This window comes from Cupressus sempervirens, chromosome 11 (genome assembly GCF_028749045.1).
Source record: "Cupressus sempervirens isolate cs-2001-9-10 chromosome 11, ASM2874904v1, whole genome shotgun sequence".
In the NCBI taxonomy this organism is placed as follows: domain Eukaryota; kingdom Viridiplantae; phylum Streptophyta; class Pinopsida; order Cupressales; family Cupressaceae; genus Cupressus; species Cupressus sempervirens.
The window spans coordinates 770,971,324-770,990,146 of record NC_143128.1 but is presented as its reverse complement, the minus strand read 5'-3'; the positions used below and the strand labels follow the sequence as shown (position 1 = coordinate 770,990,146).

The 18,823-nt window shown below is 34.5% G+C and overlaps 1 protein-coding gene across 1 annotated transcript in view; it reads left to right on the top strand.

Moving 5' to 3' along the window:
* LOC149531883 (uncharacterized) overlaps nucleotides 1-18,047 on the top strand; it is a 57,876-nt gene extending 39,829 nt beyond the window's left edge. Inside the window, exons 2-3 of the mRNA XM_089811089.1 lie at nucleotides 16,674-16,789; nucleotides 17,306-18,047. Of these exons, the coding sequence (XP_089667215.1) occupies nucleotides 16,674-16,789; nucleotides 17,306-17,840 (651 nt within the window). The 3' untranslated portion in view covers nucleotides 17,841-18,047. The remainder of the gene's footprint in view (nucleotides 1-16,673; nucleotides 16,790-17,305) is intronic.
* The last annotated feature ends 776 nt before the right edge of the window (nucleotides 18,048-18,823 follow it).

Sequence of the window (18,823 nt, the reverse complement as noted above, 5' to 3'; positions counted from 1 at the left end):
TTTTATTCTGAACTGAAAGTTATTTATCTCTGCAATAAATTTGACTGGGTATTATTGCTTGAGGGAACAGACTTGTTATTCTTGTGTGTCTTCAAACTGCAATAATTCCCATCATTAATATCATGACCAAAGGGCGTGTCCCTCAAAGGGACATGATCCTTCCTAGGTCGGTTCTATACACCTTTCCAAAAATCGGCAACTTAGAAGGAAATGGTTAAAGGTAAACATAACTAACATACTATGTTAAGTTTAGTTAACATAATCCTATCCTAAAAATCGCCGCCCATCCTAGAGGTGTAAGAAAAGTATATAATGTCTTCAAGTGATATTAAACGATGAAGGTTAAGTGCGGTCTACACTCTTAGATCAACAGATTATCATAGTTATAAACTTAACACTCCCTCTTAACTTGATAATCACATTGAGAGATAACATATCTAGCATCATCAATTATGATTAATAAGCATAGATTGATACTCTAGATCTATTTGAATCTTCTCGAGCAAATGACATCATGAAATACATCATATTGAATCATATAACTATCTTTTGATATGACTCATCACTTATACTAGTGATGTCAGTATTCATTCAACACACATAGGATAACATCCGAAGAATGATCAAATTCTTCATTTATCCAGGTTGTGACTCATAGGAACTGGTAATCTTATATCACAACTTGATCTTGAGTTAAGATCTACCAGAACACAGGATAAAGACTAAAGAATGAATTCTTCCTTTATCCAAGTTGTGATAAATAAGCATAGAAATGCTTATTTCACAAATGATCTTGAATTCACCTAGATCTAATAGTAGTTCTCTACTATTCAATATCTTATCTAAGGGATCGTCATCTCTCATAATGTCTTTTTACAACTATTCATTATCTCAGAGATCATCACCTCTTAAATAATGAATACAGATGGTGGAGCCCATAACCGTCAATAGCTTGATAAAATAAAATTGTTTTATTAATAATTTAAAGAATACAAATGGATTACAATTCAACCATACCAAGTCTTCTCCTGAAGTGATCTATCTTCACTCTAGATAGAGGTTTGGTGTATATGTTTGCTGTCTGATCCGCAGTGCAAATGTATTCTAACTTTACAGTATTCCTATCTACCATATCTCTTACATAATGGTAAGGAATTTCAATATGCTTGGACCTGTTATGAAAAACTGGATTCGCTGAAAGCATGATGCAACTTTGATTATCACAATGAATAATTGTAGGATTCATAGCTTGCCCAAATAATCCCACAAATAACTTCCTTAGCCAAACTGCTTCTCGAAAGGCCATCGCTGTTGCAATGTATTCAACTCCAATGGAGCTCTGAGCTACTGAAGACTGCTTTTTGCATATCCAAGATATCATTGCTGATCCTAAGCTGAAACAACATCCTAAAGTACTTTTTCTATCTTTAACACTTCCACCCCAATCTAAGTCGGTGAATCCATGCAAATCTAAATCAACTTTATCATATTTGAGTCCAAAATTAAGAGTGCCTTGTAAGTATCTCATAATGTGTTTAATTGCAACTAGGTGAATCTCTTTTGGCTCACACATAAACTAGCTTAAGGCATTAACAACATAACAAATATCAGGTCTTGTATTTACTAAGTACATAAGGGATCCAATCATCTGTTTGTAGAGGGTAGAATCTATGGAAGGTGATTCTACTACTACTTCTTTAAGTTTATGTAGATTAGTCTCCATTGGAGAAGACATAGACTTGCAATTCCACATTCCAAATCTCTTCAAAATATCTGACGTATCTTTCCCTTGATTAAGTATGATATTGTCAGAATTTTGCCGTACTTGCAGTCCTAGGAAGTAATGAAGGAGTCTCAAGTTCTTCATCTCAAATTCTCTAATTAAATCTTTCTTGCATTGATCTATGAGATGATCATCACTTGTTATTAGTAAATCATCAACATATAGTATCAGAATTACCACATCATCTTTATCGCTTTTATAATATAAATTTGGATCGACTTCATTCTTGGAAAATCCTAAGCCGGTGAGATACTTATCAATTCTTTCATACCAAGCCCTTGGAGCCTGTTTAAGCCCATAGAGAGCTTTCTTGAGCCTGCAAACAAAAGCGTTAGGATCATGAGTTTCAAATCCTTCAGGTTGCTCCAAATATACTTCCTCTGCAATCTTTCCATTTAGGAATGTTGTTTTTACATCCATTTGATGTACTTTCCATCCCTTCGATGCTGTAATTGCTAGGATTGCTCTTACAGAGGTATATCTGGCGACAGGAGCAAAAGTTTTTTCATAATCAATCCCTTCTTTCTGAGAGAATCCTGTGGCTACAAATCTAGCTTTATATTTCTCAATGCTTATGTTAGTAGCTTGCTTTATTTTAAATATTCACTTGGAAGAAACAACTAATTTTCCTTTAGGTCTTGCAACAATTCCCCAAACATCATTCTTCATAATAGATTGGTATTCTTTTGTCATAGCTTCTTTCCAAGCTGTATGTTTAATATCATTTGAAGAATTGGTTGGTTCTATTTTGGATAAATCACTTACGTTTGCTGTATAACTAGGAAATCTTTTAGGTCTTTTTCTTTCTCTGATTGTTCCAGAAGGTGCAACAAAGTCTTGTGCTTCCTTGACTGTTTTAATGGCCCAAAGTGGTCTTTTCTTTGAATTTTGAGTTTCTCCAAGATTTCGATTTTGAATTTCATCTTCAATTTCTTCTATGTTCTCCCTCTAGGACTCAAACTCACTATTTCTTTCAGAACTAGGTAAAGGAGAAGGTTCTTCAGAACTTAGGGCTCTTTTGAATGCTAGATCTTCTTCAAAAATTACATCCCTACTAAGTTCAATACTTTTCTATCCAGGTATGAAAATCCTATATGCCTTAGATGTTTCACTATACCCTACAAAAATACCGTTCCTTCCAAAGGGTTCTAGTTTAGCTCTCTTTTCTTTTGGAACATGGATATATATGGGGCACCCAAAAATCTTAAGATGACTTATATTGGGTTTAACCTTAGTAAATACTTCTTCAGGAGTTTTATCTCTAAGGTAAGAGTGAGGGCTTCGGTTTTGAATATAGACAGCAGTACAAGAGGCTTCTGCCCAAAGATAATATTCTAGATTTTGATAAAATATCATAGCTCTAGCAGCTTCTATAATTGTTCTATTTTTTTTTTCTGCTACCCCGTTTTGTTCTGGATTATAAGGAACAGTGTACTCCCTCTTAATTCGTGTTTCTCTACAAAACCTTTTAAACAAATTTGAGGTTTATTCCCCTCTATTATCAGTTCTAAGAGTTTTAATTTTATGTCCTGATAAGTTCTCAGTTAATGTTTTGAATTATTCAAATCTCTTTAGGATTTCTTCTGATTCTTTGCATTTTAAGAAGTAAATCCATGTTCTCCTAGAGAAGTCATCTATGAACAAAATATAGTACCAGAATCTTCCAAGAGAAGTCATCTATGAACAAAATCTAGTACCAGAATCCTCCAAGAGAAGGAACAAACATAGGTCCACATAAATCAGAATGAATTAATTCCAAAACATTATTTGTTTTTCTAGTGCTATCATGAAATGGACTTTTGGTATTCTTACCCAGAGCGCACCCTTTGCATATGCTTGAGTGGTCTCCCTCTTAATTCGTGTTTCTTTACAAAACCTTTTAAACAAATTTGAGGTTTATTCCCCTCTATTATCAGTTCTAAGAGTTTTAATTTTATGTCCTGATAAGTTCTCAGTTAATGTTTTGAATTATTCAAATCTCTTTAGGATTTCTTCTGATTCTTTGCATTTTAAGAAGTAAATCCATGTTCTCCTAGAGAAGTCATCTATGAACAAAATATAGTACCAGAATCTTCCAAGAGAAGTCATCTATGAACAAAATCTAGTACCAGAATCCTCCAAGAGAAGGAACAAACATAGGTCCACATAAATCAGAATGAATTAATTCCTAAACATTATTTGTTTTTCTAGTGCTATCATGAAATGGACTTTTGGTATTCTTACCCAGAGCGCACCCTTTGCATATGCTTGAGTGGTCTTATTTAGTTTAGGTAACCCGATAATCATCTTCTCCATAGTTGATAAGGTTTTGAAATTTAGATGCCCTAATCTTCTGTGCCATATTTCATTTATGTCTGTAGCTTCATGAATTAAGGCTTGAATAGGTTGACTAGATTCTGAATTTAATTCATACAAATATCCTTTTCTCGGACCAATCAACTTTGTTTTATTAATTGAGGAGTTCTTTGCCCAAGTTATTACTTTACCACCCATGAATGCAACATTATGCCCATCATCTTCAAGTGCTATAACCGAGATTAGATTTCTTTTTATTCCTGGTACGTAGATTACTCCTTTGAGGAGAAGAGAATTTCCTGATTTTAGTTTCAATGTGCAGTTTCCAATTCCTTTGACAGAATGTGCTGAATTATCACCAATGGTAACTTTGCCATTAACCTTTTCTGAGATAGAGTCTAGTGCCTATTTGTGTCTTGTTATATGTCTATAAGATCCACTACTAATTACCCATGCGTTACTTGCGATTTCATTTGATAGTGATGAATACAGTACATGATTCTCAGGATCATAGGTATCTTCTTCCCTAGTAACATTTGTACAGTTTGCTTGTTTAGAATGCTTAGGACAATTAGATCTGTAGTGTCCAAACTTTTCACATTTGAAACACTTTATTTTGGATAGATCTTTCTTGGGTTTTCCATTCTTTTGATTTCCCTTTTTCTTCTTGAAATGCTTCTTCTTGCCCTTATAGGAGTTTGTATTAAGAACGCGAAGTTCTTCATCTTCTGTTTTTAGTTTCCCTCCTTTCTTTAATTTTCTGGGTTCTTCTTCAAGACAATCCCTCTTAAGTCTGTTGAAGTCAGGAAGTTTATCTCTGGCATTTATTCCTTGTGCAAAAGTTTCTCATGAATCTGGTAATCCATCTATAGCCATTAGTGTTAATTCTGTGTCACTAATAATTGTTCCTATACTTGACAATTCATTTCTAATGCCGACAACCCCTAGGAAGTAAGAATTCATTGATTCTCCTTTCTGTATTTGTATGTGATTTAGTTGCCTTTTCATTGCGAGAACTCTAGTTGCATTGTTGACCTCATATGCATTTAGTAATGCATTCATCATATCAAATGTTGTTTAATGTTTTGTAAGCATGGGTACGATATCATTTTTTACTCCATCTAATATGATTTGAATGGCTTTCCTATTTCCTTTGCTTCAGATAGATTTATGAGGTTCAACTGGAGGTTGTTTGGATACTTTATCAGCAAATTGTTTTACATCATTTTCTTCAAGAATCATCATGATTCTGAATTTTCAGGTTTCAAAGTGTTCTTTCCCATCAAACTTGTCCTCGGGTTTGATTGTGTATGCCATTGAAGGTAGTAAAAAAGTGCTAAATATGTTTAAGGTCTGATTACTTAAATTTGCAGAGCCTAGGTTCGACTACCAAAGCTCTGATACCATGTAAAGTTTCTGCAAATTCTGTACCTTTTAAATTAGGTAATCTATCCTTGGTTGCTGAAAATGAACTTCTTAATAAACTGAAGTATGGAGAAGTTGTTTTCTTTTATTCTGAACTGAAAGTTATTTATCTCTGCAATAAATTCGACTTCATATTATTTCTTGAGGGAGTAGAGTTGTTATTCTTGTGTGTCCTCAAACTGCAATAATTCCCATCATTAATATCATGACCAAAGGGCATGTCCCTCAAAGGGACATGACCCTTCCTAGGTCGGTTCTATACACCTTTCCAGAAATTGGCAACTTAGAAGGAAATGATGAAAGGTAAACATAACTAAGATACTATGTTAAGTTTAGTTAACATAATCCTATCCTAAAAATCACCGCCCATCCTAGAGGTGTAAGACAAGTATATAATGTCTTCAAGTGATATTAAAGGATGAAGATTAAGTGCGGTCTGTCTCGGATCAGTAGATTATCATAGTTATAAACTTAACACTATTCACATTGCTTAAGTATCCATGTAGAGTTTTATAGTCTTTTGTCTCACTTCTTATAGCCGCTTTATGAGACACCTATTGCATATGCATTAGCCACTTGCTTACACACTTGTCAAGTGTTCTCATGATGTCTCATTTTTGGAATGGCAGTCAATCATCATTTGCTACATTCTTACACATCTAGCTTGCCCATATGTGCAAGGATCTTTATGTACATAGATTCTTTTTGTAAATTACAGATATTGTTATTTGTGCTAATTTGGTTCATTTGTAGAAGGTTTTTATGTATTCTGATTCTAGCAAATTCCAACAGTTTTCTTATATTTGCTCCAACACCTTCACCAATGGATCAAGTTTAAAAGGTGGTGTTGACTATTGCATCCACCACTCAATTGTCAAATATCAAAACTGAGGGTCATTAGATAAGTTTGTATCATAATGCTCTAGAATTCATAGTTTGTTCCCTCAAACAATGGAGCTCTATTTGACGAGAAACGTTCACGACGATTGATGTGTGCTTCCAATATCTACCTTCTAGCAGTTAGGCTATTTCGGTAGGAACCCCTTTGATACCAATTGATGAGGACACACTTATCTTGACAGGGTGGTGGTGCTAAATCAGTATAAGACAATCTTTTATTTTTACTTAGCAATCACAATAACAATTAACAACAAACACACATGATCTGCACAATCAAGAACGAAAGATTTGCATGGAAATCCTTTAGGCAAAAAAAATGGAGAATTGCTCCTTGGATTGACTGTCCATATCCAACCGCAAAAAAAAGATCTTACAATATTTGCAGGTACCAAAACACTGGAGACACCAACCCTCACTTATAGAATTTGTAGGCATCAACCTCCTAGAGACACCAATCCCCAAAATTAAGCACCAATTCAACAAGAGACACCAATAGTGTACCATCTTAACAAGAGACATCGATCTCTTGTTTTAGGAGGCACAAACCTCTTCTACAGAGTCTTGCCTGCTGGATGTTGCTTCTTCAATAGATGATGAATATGTTTTTCTGCAGTTTCACACTTCACAATATCTGCTGTGTATTAAATCTGCTCTCCTCTGTATTTGATTGCTAAAGCATCACATACAACACACTAACACACAAACTTGTTTCACCCTTTTATAGAATTTAATGCACCAAAAATTAAATGCATTAAGCACATAGGTGTGCCATAAATCATGATATTAAAATTTCCATGTCAGCCTCGAACTACACCTAAAGGAATAAAATCCCATGAGTCAGCCAACCACCACTCTATTGAAGCTAATATAACAAACGGTACCAAACTTTGATATCAACCACCTTTGTCACCAATGACAATATTTTCAACAATCTCACTATGACATCAATGACCATTTTCCAACAAGTGTATTTCTTGAACAAAAGGCACTTTGACATCAATGGCAATGTTTCAAACATCCTGTTTATGGTGATATGCTTAAATTATCCTTGATATATTGATGATGTCTTTGCATCTTCTTGATTGTGATGAGCTACTTGGAATCCATCCATGATCACGAATAGATAGACTTTTTATGGAAGGAGATTCATATGCATTAGGCCTTGAAAGAGAGTATTATCTTGAGTAAAGCATCCTCTAGGATATTGAAACATCCTTGACTGTAATGAGCAATTGATGCTCTGAGGTTCTTGATTAATTAGATCCTTTAGGGGAGGAGGTTTATTATACTAAATGCTTTGAAATTTGTTTTCTTTCTAGGAGTAGTTAGTTGAAGCTATCATATGTGCTTACTTGTCCTGTGCACAAACACTTAAGTATGCTTAAAGTATGTGTTAGTAAACAGTTTTGTCCTTTCAAAATTAAATACAACGAATGACTCAAGATGCCCAAATAGAAGAACAATTGCCACTAACAATTGGATAGATTATCATTTTATTGATAATCTTCCTCTAAATTGAGAGGTACAGCTCCCTCGTAAAGATATTCAATGAATGTGATATATGCTTATGTCTTTAACCTAAAGACACGAAGGGTTTTTTGACATTCATCCATCAATATGGAATGAATGCGATTATCAGATTAACACCTAAAAAGAGAAAGCAAAGAAATAACCCTATGATCACCTATTTGACTTTCTACATTACAGAAGAGACAGGAAGAGTTGCAAAGATCATTATACAAAAGCGTGAATACATAACCACAAGATTACATATATCATGTTCAACATAGTAATAAAGGACTGTATCTAAAATAGAAACAAAAGGACTCCAAAATCCTTCTAAATCAGAAACACAAATGTATATGACTGCAAAATAAAACACATTTATATCCCTCTTTATTTCAGAAACATGATAAAACAACAATAATATTGCTCTATCCCCTATTACAATCAATCTGCATAAGACAAAGCTCCTTCCCCTGTCACAAAATAGAACTGTCTTCTCCCTGTAGCAGCAGCTGTAGAACTCCCACTCCCGGAAAAGAAAAATAACCTTGGTACAATAGTTTTCTCCCATTAAATTTTTTTTTTTTTGCCAAGAAGTTTGGCAACTGCCCAACTTCTTACCGGACTCTTCTTTCAACTTCTCTGGTACATTACTATAATAATTAATTCTATTAAAGAATTAATTATTTTACAATCATTTCCTATACGCCCACTTTAATTTCCACTATAATAATTAATTCTATCAAGAACTAATTATTTTACATTCCTCTTCAAAATTTAATCCACTCCCTCTAACTTAATAGTTATATAATAAATAATTAATTCTTGTGGAATCAACTATGTGAAAGATTAATGCTATTTTAGATTAATTTGACATTTAATTATTTTGCATTTAAATATATTAATATTTAACTCTTTAGGAATTAAATATTATATAAAGCAAAATAATTAATAAATTATTGATTTAAAAGATTTTATCTTTCTTTTTAATACCTTTTCACATAGTGGGAGGGAAATACTTAGGGTTTAAAAACCCTAAGTAACACTTAGCTCTTTCTGGGGGCTGCATTCTGTACCGGGATGCAGAGAACTCCAGAATCTCTGTCTGCTGCTGTAATCCAGTGCTTTATCCATTGGGTGTAGAGTCATCATTCCACTATTTTTGTGTTTGTGATAAGAAATATTAGGGCAATTCTGAGTGGTATCCATTATTGTCACAATCTTACTGCAATCTTGGCTCTTCAATTAATGTTGTGTGTCTCCCTTTACAACTTCTACACTTGTTGGGGTGGCAATGCATTCACCTATCAACTTTTCTCTTAAAAGCTGAGAGGCTCCTTCATCACAGAAATAGAATCCTTTTTCAGCTGAAGTGAGCTTTATGTAGTCAATGGATGAACCAATTGGATGAATTATTCATTGCTCCTTCAACAATGAGATGAAGGGTAAGAATAAATCTCTCTGCAGACCACCCTCGTATAGCTGATCAGGAAGCCTATTGGAAGTAGCAAACAAGATAATTCCTTTATTGAAAAGATGCTTGAACATTCTATTCAATATCAATGCATCAGCTACACCATTTACCATGAGTTGGAGCACCTGACAATTTAATTAACTTGATCTATTCTGTTCTATAAGCACTTCAATTGACTTTCTTCAAACTGCCATGAAGATAGATGTATCTGTATATTTTGCTTCTTTTCAAGTCTACAAATACAAACTAAAGGCTCACAAACCTTTAATACCATCATACCGATACTGTCAAGTTAACAATATCGACTTAAAAGCATTGCTCCATGAGTACTTGCTGACCCAACTCAACCCCTAGCTGACTCAACTTCTTTGAGTTTCGTACTTTGTGGGTCTCTTACAATATGGGTATGCATTTTTATACATGCTCAAATAGTATTGCAGGTCTGCTCCAATCTTCTTCCTTATCCCGAACTCTTTTTAAATTATCAAGCTCACTCAAATAACAAAGAAATAATGCTCTCGAGTTTTGATACTATCACAATGTCTCACCATCCACAGTGGCTATGGTTATACTCGTTCATACTGCAAACATTGTATTGAATCCATGATTACCATCTTCTTGTGTTTGGCTGCACAATAAAATTGCTTCCTTGAAATCTCCTCAGCAACAGCATCTAATGGATCACTAACACCTTTATGTCTTTGCAAGCAGCTACGTATGCTCAACATAAAGTCATAAAAATGAATTCTTTCCTTTCTCCAAGTTTTAGGCAATTGCTCATAAAAACAAGTCCATTAGAAAGCCATTGATTATTTTATTACCACAAGCTTGTGTTAATTCAATGCTGCACATTCTTCTGGACAAAGTGGCTCAATTGGAAGGGATTCCAATGAGTCAAAATAGAAAAACTGAAAAAGTGGGTGAAACTTCTCAGGACATGCTTTGACAACCACCTGTCCAACAATTCCGCCAAACATAGATGTCATTGGATTCAGTACAGCTCGTGAGCCACGTCTAGCAAAATGCTTTAAAACATTTTCATCGATACTATTCAACTTTATCAGCAAAAGATGCTTCATTAACGGTCTTTACTGTTTCAACAAAAATACTTGCATCTTCTTTAGTGTGCAAGATGGATTGGGTCGGCCTTTTTTATCTTCTAACTGTCACGTCACCACCCCTAATTAGGGTTAGCGCATTTTAAGTGCGACTCAAAACTCCTTCACCACTCATCCACACCAACATAGGTATCTGCAATAGCATTGTTAAGTGCAATAAACACACCACTGAGAACAAATGTATTTGTCACGAGCAGCCATCCAATAATGACCAGCCCACATATATTATGTTTGAAGCAAAGAATAGTCAATAAGAAACCAAGAATGGCTACCAGAAGCATCACACCAGCTACTGCAATTAAAGCATTCTGGGGAGCATCAAGAGCCTTCTGTATTTTCTCTTCAAGTTCATCTGCCGCAGCTTATCTCAAAATGGAACTTATATTGACCCATTGAAAGCAATACACATCCTACCACTGCAGTGAATGTGAAAAGAATTAATAGTAGCAGGGAGGATTTGTTTCAATCCACGCATCCAAGGGATCGAAGTCATATCGTTTGCATTTGTCTCGCTTAATAGGATTCGCTATCTTCCATCAATCACCTTTTGGATTTCATTGATGAGGAGTTATCGTACTTAGCGGCACAAATCCTTAATGTCTCAGCCTTGACATATTGAGCTCTAAAGGAATCATCTTGGTGTATGATGGCCAAAATGAATCTCCTCATATACACCCAATAAATCAGGTACACCTGTCCACACTTTCAAATTTTATATAACTCTATATAGGCTGCAGTCATGAATACTCAATAAAGAGGCATACCATTCCAGATTTTTGCTTTGACCTGCTGTTACATACTGTCAAATGAAAAGGCTCGATAGCAACCAACTATAGGTAAAATGTACATTGGTGCAATACACAATGCTTCTAAGTCTCCAACCAATGAATATATTCCTTTTTCCAAAGGTATCCTTTTTTTAAAACTATAGTCTGGCACTAAATATTTACCCATACATTCAGCCTTTAAAGTATTTCTGAATGAAGCCCTTATTGTCTGCATATTCCATTGATGATAAAGATGAGTATTATTCCATTATGCCAACTCATCATCATTTATCTTTCAATGAACCCTAATTTCTTGAGGTGTAAGCATAGAAATTTCTAGAGCCCATGTAGTTTGAAAAAAATATCCGCTCCATTGATGAAAAGAGCCATTAGAAAAATAGAATTGTAGGGCAGAGAACAAAGAGAGCTGCTTGCAGAGAAGAAAAGAGCAGGGGAACACCAAAAACACAAAAACTACCAGCACCACAAAAACAAACAAAGCAAACCACGCCTAGCCACATTAAAAACTTTATGTACAAAGAGTAGGGCAAGCAGTCCATACTCAGAAAAATGTACCTGGCTGCTCACGGAAAACCATTAACTGGTTGAGAGAAGTATGCGCCGGTGCGAAACAATGGTTGGTGTAAAAGTGAGTCCATTCCTGAAAATTGGAGAGCAACCATTGAAAAGAAAAACTCCACAGCTATAAGCTTTCCGAACAGCAAGTTAAAACCAAGAAGCCAGCTGGCATTATAGCTCATTAATTGTGGCACCTCAATGTCTTCTTGCACAGGTTGTTTCTTATCAGCACTCTTGACATCTTCCATGAGATTCTTCATAAATAAAATAGAGTCTTTATGGTGATAGTCTTTCCTGAAATTATTGAAGTGATCACCCACATAGTTCTCATTTAAATCTGCAATTTCCTCCTTGAAAGATTCAGGTTCCAAGAATTTGTTTATAAAGTCTATCTCAAAACAAAAAGATTCCAGTACAGGACCAAAATCCATTAGCCCGTCTTCACAATCAAACCTGAACACTTCTAATTCGGGTTGTGTGCATGGAATTGGTCTGGGGGTAAAAGAATTTCCTTTGACTTCCATCTCAGTTTTCTCAATACTTTTGAATGCCTTGGGCTATGGAGACTCTTCATTAGTTTCCCTGTGACTAAACTGGAAGCATTCATAATCAACATGCAAGAAATTTTTTGTTTTAGCATTGTCAACTTTAAGTGTTTCTTGATCTTGATGAACTATTAAACTTTCTTGATCAGAGTAGCTGACTGAATATATGTCAGAAGTATCAAATCTAAAAGATTCTTACTCTGAAAAGAAAACACCTGACAAAAATTTCTTACTTGATTCAACCTCAACAATGCCCTTCGGAGCTTCTTCTTGCTCATGTGGTGTTTCCACTGAAAATTTTTGCATTGATTCCTCCAAAGGAAGATAATGGAAAAGATTTGCAGGGTCCTCTTCAAGAGCATTTTCTTGTTCATGGACCACTTCACCAATTTCTTTTTCTTCACACATCTCTTGTACTTTTTTTGGCTCTTTCACAAGAAATCTTCTTTGGATGAGGATAGCACCATAAAAAGATTTTAAAAATGCTACTCGGTTTACCATGTCCTCTGTAATTTCTTGGATTGGATTTTCTCTGAATGGAGGAATAAAAATAAACACATTGACATCATCTTGATTTCTTGCAAGAATCCAATCCTTCAAGATTTCCGGATATCATTGAAATACCTTTTGGTATTCATCTTCAATAGAGTCGCCAACCTCCATCCTAGGGGAGGTAACCTTCAGATTTCCTAGAAAAGAAAAGCACTGGAACTTGCTTTCTTTCCCCAGCGGAGTCGCCAAAAACTGTTAGTAAACAGTTTTGTCCTTCCAAAATTAAATACAAAGAATGACTCAAGATGCCCAAATAGAAGAACAATTGCCACTAACAATTGGATAGATTATCATTTTATTGATAATCTTCCTCTGAATTGAGAGGTACAGCTCCCTCGTAAAGATATTCAATGAATGTGATATATGCTTATGTCTTTAACCTGAAGACATGAAGGTTTTTCTGACATTCATCCATCAATATGGAATGAATGCGATTATCAAATTAACACCTAAAGAGAGAAAGCATAGAAATAACCCTATGATCACCTATTTGACTTTCTACATTACAGAAGAGACATGAAGAGTTGCAAAGATCATTATACAAAAGCATGAATACATAACCACAAGAGTACATATATCACGTTCAACATAGTAATAAAGGACTGTATCTAAAATAGAAACAAAAGGACTCCAAAATCCTTCTAAATCAAAAACAGAAATGTATATGACTGCAAAATCAAACACATTTATATCCCTCTTTATTTCAGAAACATGATTAAACAACAATAATATTGCTCTATCCCCTATTACAATCAATCTACATAAGACAAAGCTCCTTCCCCTGTCACAAAATAGAACTGTCTTCTCCCTGTAGCAGCAGCTGTAGAACTCCCACTCCCGGAAAAGAAAAAGAACCCTGGTACAGTAGTTTTCTCCCATTAAATAATTTTTTTTTGCCAAGAAGTTTGGCAACTGCCCAACTTCTTACCGAACTCTTCTTTCAACTTCTCCAGTACATTACTATAATAATTAATTCTATTAAAGAATTAATTATTTTACAATCATTTCCTATATCCCCACTTTAATTTCACAAACCTTAATGCACACTATAATAATTAATTCTATCAAGAATTAATTATTTTACATTCCTCTTCAAAATTTAATCCACTCCCTCTAACTTAACAGTTGTATAATAAATAATTAATTCTTGTGGAATCAACTATGTGAAAGATTAATGCTATTTTAGATTAATTTAACATTTAATTATTTTGCATTTAAATATATTAATATTTAACTCTTTAGGAATTCAATATTATATAAAGCAAAATAATTAATAAATTATTGATTTAAAAGATTTTATCTTTCTTTTTAATACCTTTCCACATAGCGGGAGGGAAATACTTAGGGTTTAAAAACCCTAGGTAACAGTATGAATATTAATTTGTTTTGCTCAGTCATCTTTTTGTGGACAATATGCTGTACAAAGTTAATAATTGCTTCCGAGGTGTGAAATTTCTTAAAAAAAATGGTGAGTACATTTCCTATTATGATCACATATAATTTATTTACATGAAGTAAATGCACTCAATGGTTTAGAACACATTTGCTTACTGATTGCAGCATGTGATGATTATTATTGTTGAACAGGCCAAATAACCGAGAGGGGGTGAATCAGTTATTCCCACACAACCAATAGAACTTCTCTAACTATTGGTAAACACTTAACATACATCCACTGCTACTTAAGATCTTTCGGTTAAAACACAACAATATACTATCAAAAGACAAGCATTAAAAGCACAGGTACACTGGCATAATGAACACCAAATTTATACGTGGAAAGTCTGATTTGGGAAAAACCATGAAGAAGCTAACTCTCATGAAATGTATAATAACACCAATTAAGGTGACACCTAATAGGTGATTTAGTACAACAAGGCTAACAGCCTAAACAAAGGGTGCTGCTGGTAGACTAACTACCTCAATAGCCACAACCCAAATATAGAAAGGCTCACCGTCGATACAAAAGCTCACTAGCAATAGAATGATAAGTGAAACCAAAGGTCCGAAACAGAGTATAGTGCTGGGCCTTTGAAAATTCCAGTTAATTAGTGTCTGCACCTCCCCGATCAATTTGTTTGAGTAGTTTGCACTTTCATTACATTTTCAATGCATGCAACTTCTAAGCATCATATATTGCACATCCACATGCATCTGAATATGCATACTCACAAGTACATACACTCCTATACTCCCATTACACTTCCATTACACGCTTGAATACAAAAAGGATTTCTTTATTTATACTGGTATTCAAGATCACTTGTCGGCCAAAATAACAAGAACGTGTGATACTGCCAATGCACAAATTCAATTGTCACATTTTATTATAAGCATCAGACCTAAATTTGTGAAAATCGTCACCACATCAGTTATTTTTACTGCCAATGCACAAATTCAATTGTCACATTTTATTTATAAGCATCAGACCTAGATTTGGGAAAATTGTCACGACATCAGTTATTACAAAAATAGGTCACACATAAGATATATCACAAATACCGACAGCGTGGGAATGCCACAACCAAGACCAAAAGATTGAAACCTTATGATCAATGATAAACTGATGACTTTAGGTATCACACTGATGAAATCAAGAACCAAGATCCTATGTGGCCATCCACCAAGAATTTTTTTTTCAAAATTGTTGATCAGCACAACTCCCAAACATGAGAGTCCAATCAACCATCCAAGAGACAATAGATGTACCAATGAGCAGGATCAAAATAATCATGTACACAAGAAGTTCACCAACAACAGGGAATGTAGAATGTTCTCTGTCAGATATACTTCTGCTGATGACCAACCAAACTGTCTTAGGAAAATTGTACCAGGAGAACCAATAGAGGAAACTGGATACACAGAGACCAATCTGAACAAAAGATGTAGGATGTCTTCATTCTGAGTAATGCTTCTGTCAGGCTGACCATACTATCACCCATCTGAGTGACATACACCAAAACATGTCACACAACAGCTGATACCAACAGAGGGTCAGTATTGGCATGGCTAATGAACAAAATGTGGTAGCTGTATTTTTACACTCCATCCTTTGTGAAAACATCACAGTAAACTGCAAATTTGAATCTCATTTTCTCATTATTGGATTTAGGTTTTCCTTACACCAGAATTGGCTTGGGAGCATTAAATGCCCTGTATATATAGCCATTTGGATGAAGCTTTAGTTATTTCATAGTAATAACCTCTTTAAATATAACCGAATAGGTTATGAGGCTACAGTGGTCATCATTTTATGATTTAGTCTGTTTTAACTTTTGACTACCTTGTTTTATTTGTGGCATATTGTTGTCCGGGTTGGTTCTGCTATGGGAATAAGATTCAATGTAGGTATTTCATCTCTTTATGATAGAGCCTATAAGCATCAACATTCACCTTTTATTTTTCCTTTTTGTACATTTTTTTGAAAAGCAAAGGAATGAAGCTCATTAATGGATTTCTTTTGTTCATCTGTAGTTTGTTACTTTGTTCCTGCATGTTTACTGCAATAATTTACATTGATTTTTAATATTATAAAGCTGTACCTTAGTCCTTGATTTTAGCATCTTACTGCCTAACTCTTTGAAAGGAATCTTTGCATGTCTTCATTAGTAGTTTCACAGGAGATAAGGAATAAAAGAGCATTCGTAATGCAGAATGGTAATAGTTTTTGTAGCAACATGCTTAATATTTATTAAGTTTTCTTATGCAGCAACTGCTTTATAATTGCAGGGAGAACTGAGAAACTATATAGTTTCAAAGGTGGAGCAAAGTTCGGTGCTTAATAAACCTGGAGCTGAGAATATGAACCCTAGACAACTTTACGATGCCATCCTCAATGAGATCAAGTATTCTTTTGTAATCTTTTACAAGTGCAGTGGTGTATAATAAACATCAGTTTTGTTTTTGCGCTGTTATTATTTGATTTATCTTTGTCACAATATTTTGGATCACAATTGAAATGCTGCCTCAAGGAAGCTGAAAATCTGTGTCATCTTCCTTTGATTCTCTATACTAGACTTTGTGTTGCGTTCTTTGCTTCATTCCATATTTCATGACTCATCATGCTCTTGATGGTAATGAGTTATGAATCTAAAGAGTGGATTTCTTTTACAGATTTTCTTTGTGTAGAGTTTTACTAGATTCTACTGCTTGATAGCTTTTGGTTCTGACTTTTTGGGTGAACTTATACATCAATTAGCAAAGAAAATAAATTATTGAGAAGCTCCACTGGATGTTGGAACCAAAACTTTCATGCAGCAGAATCCAGAAAAATTCTACAACATGAACCAATTTTTCAAGCTATGGGCAAGAATAAATAGTCCTTAAAGTTCTAAAAATTTAAATGTTATTTTTTGAGGCAGGAGTCCAGTCCTAGAGAAAATCTCTGAAGCTGCGTGGAAGGTATTGGATTCAGAAGATGAGCTGGGAAAAGAAGTTGATGAGATATGCGAGTGTGCCTATTCACAGATTTGTGATAGAAAGGATATGGCGCCGCCATCACCAGAAGTCAGTAGTTCAAATAGCCTGAAGTCATTTGATTGGGAGGTGATGGAGCCACCAGGGTTTGCTCGTTCTGTGGGCCAGCAATTTGATTGTTGTGAGTTGCAGCAGAGTTCATCTCATTCAGTTGACCAGCAACTAATGGATGGAGTTGGCCAGCAACACGGTGTTAGGGAGGATCAAGAGTCAACCGGCCCTTCTTTTTCTGTTGATAAGAAGTCACCAAGCAATTTTACCACTGACCTTAGCAACTATCAGGGCTCTAAGTCATATGATCCAGTTTTGCCATACAGGCATGGTTATGGTGATAGTGATAGGGGCTTGGACAGGAACAAGCCAAGCTTTTGGAGGGGAAGAAATTCAACTAAATTCTATAAGGGGAAACATCATGCTTGATCATATCCAAAAAATGGACAATTGAGTAAATACTGCATTATGTGGGTAATTCTATTCAATGAAAATGCCATATGTTTTCGTTATAACTCGGAACAACCATGTGATAGACTACTATGATACGAACTAAAAAAGTGCTCTCTGGATCTCCTTTTGTATTGTGAGTTTTGAAATCTGTTATAATTTTCATTCAATGTTTTATTGCTAGTATGTTTGTTTGTTATATGCACATGTAAAAGCTTAGGTACACAGTCTTTCAGTATGGGCTCTACAGTTATTATTTCAAAGGTATGTCTTAGTTTATTGAATATGGATGTTTGTATGCCTGTCACCGTGAACAGATTTTCCATGTACAAACTTCTCATGCTTGGTAATCTCTACCCAATCCAAAAGTTGTATGAAAATTTGAAAATTAGATTTTCAAATTTACACCCATTGTTAAAAATTAGAACTCTCTCTCTCTCTCTATATATATATAGATAGAAATCACTTCAATAAAATAAATATTTTAAAAAATATTCTTCATAACAGATGTTTAAAAAAAAAAGAATTTATAACAAATATAATTCATAAAGACCAATTTTTCTATTTGGAGTGTAATTTAGTGGAAGAAATCACTATAATATACCAAATGCAAATCAATCAAATTTATATTAAAAGTTTAAAAAGTAGATTGAATTAATGTTAGGTATACAATACTAGTATACTATTAATGATCTCAAAATATGGTAATAGGCCAAAGTCATGATTAATTATCATTATTTGATGTGATTTATTATTATTATTATTAGTTAAGGTTGTGTAGACTAGAACTTCAGATCTCTCAGATAAGAGGCTCACAATTTACCATTGTGTTATAGGTTGCTTAAATATGAAATATGTTCTATAAAAGGAGGCAAATTGTGAAAAAACAAATAGAATTTTGGTGAAGTGAAATATGATATGATTTTATTTTTAGTTGCTATTTAGAATGAGCAAACAAAAGT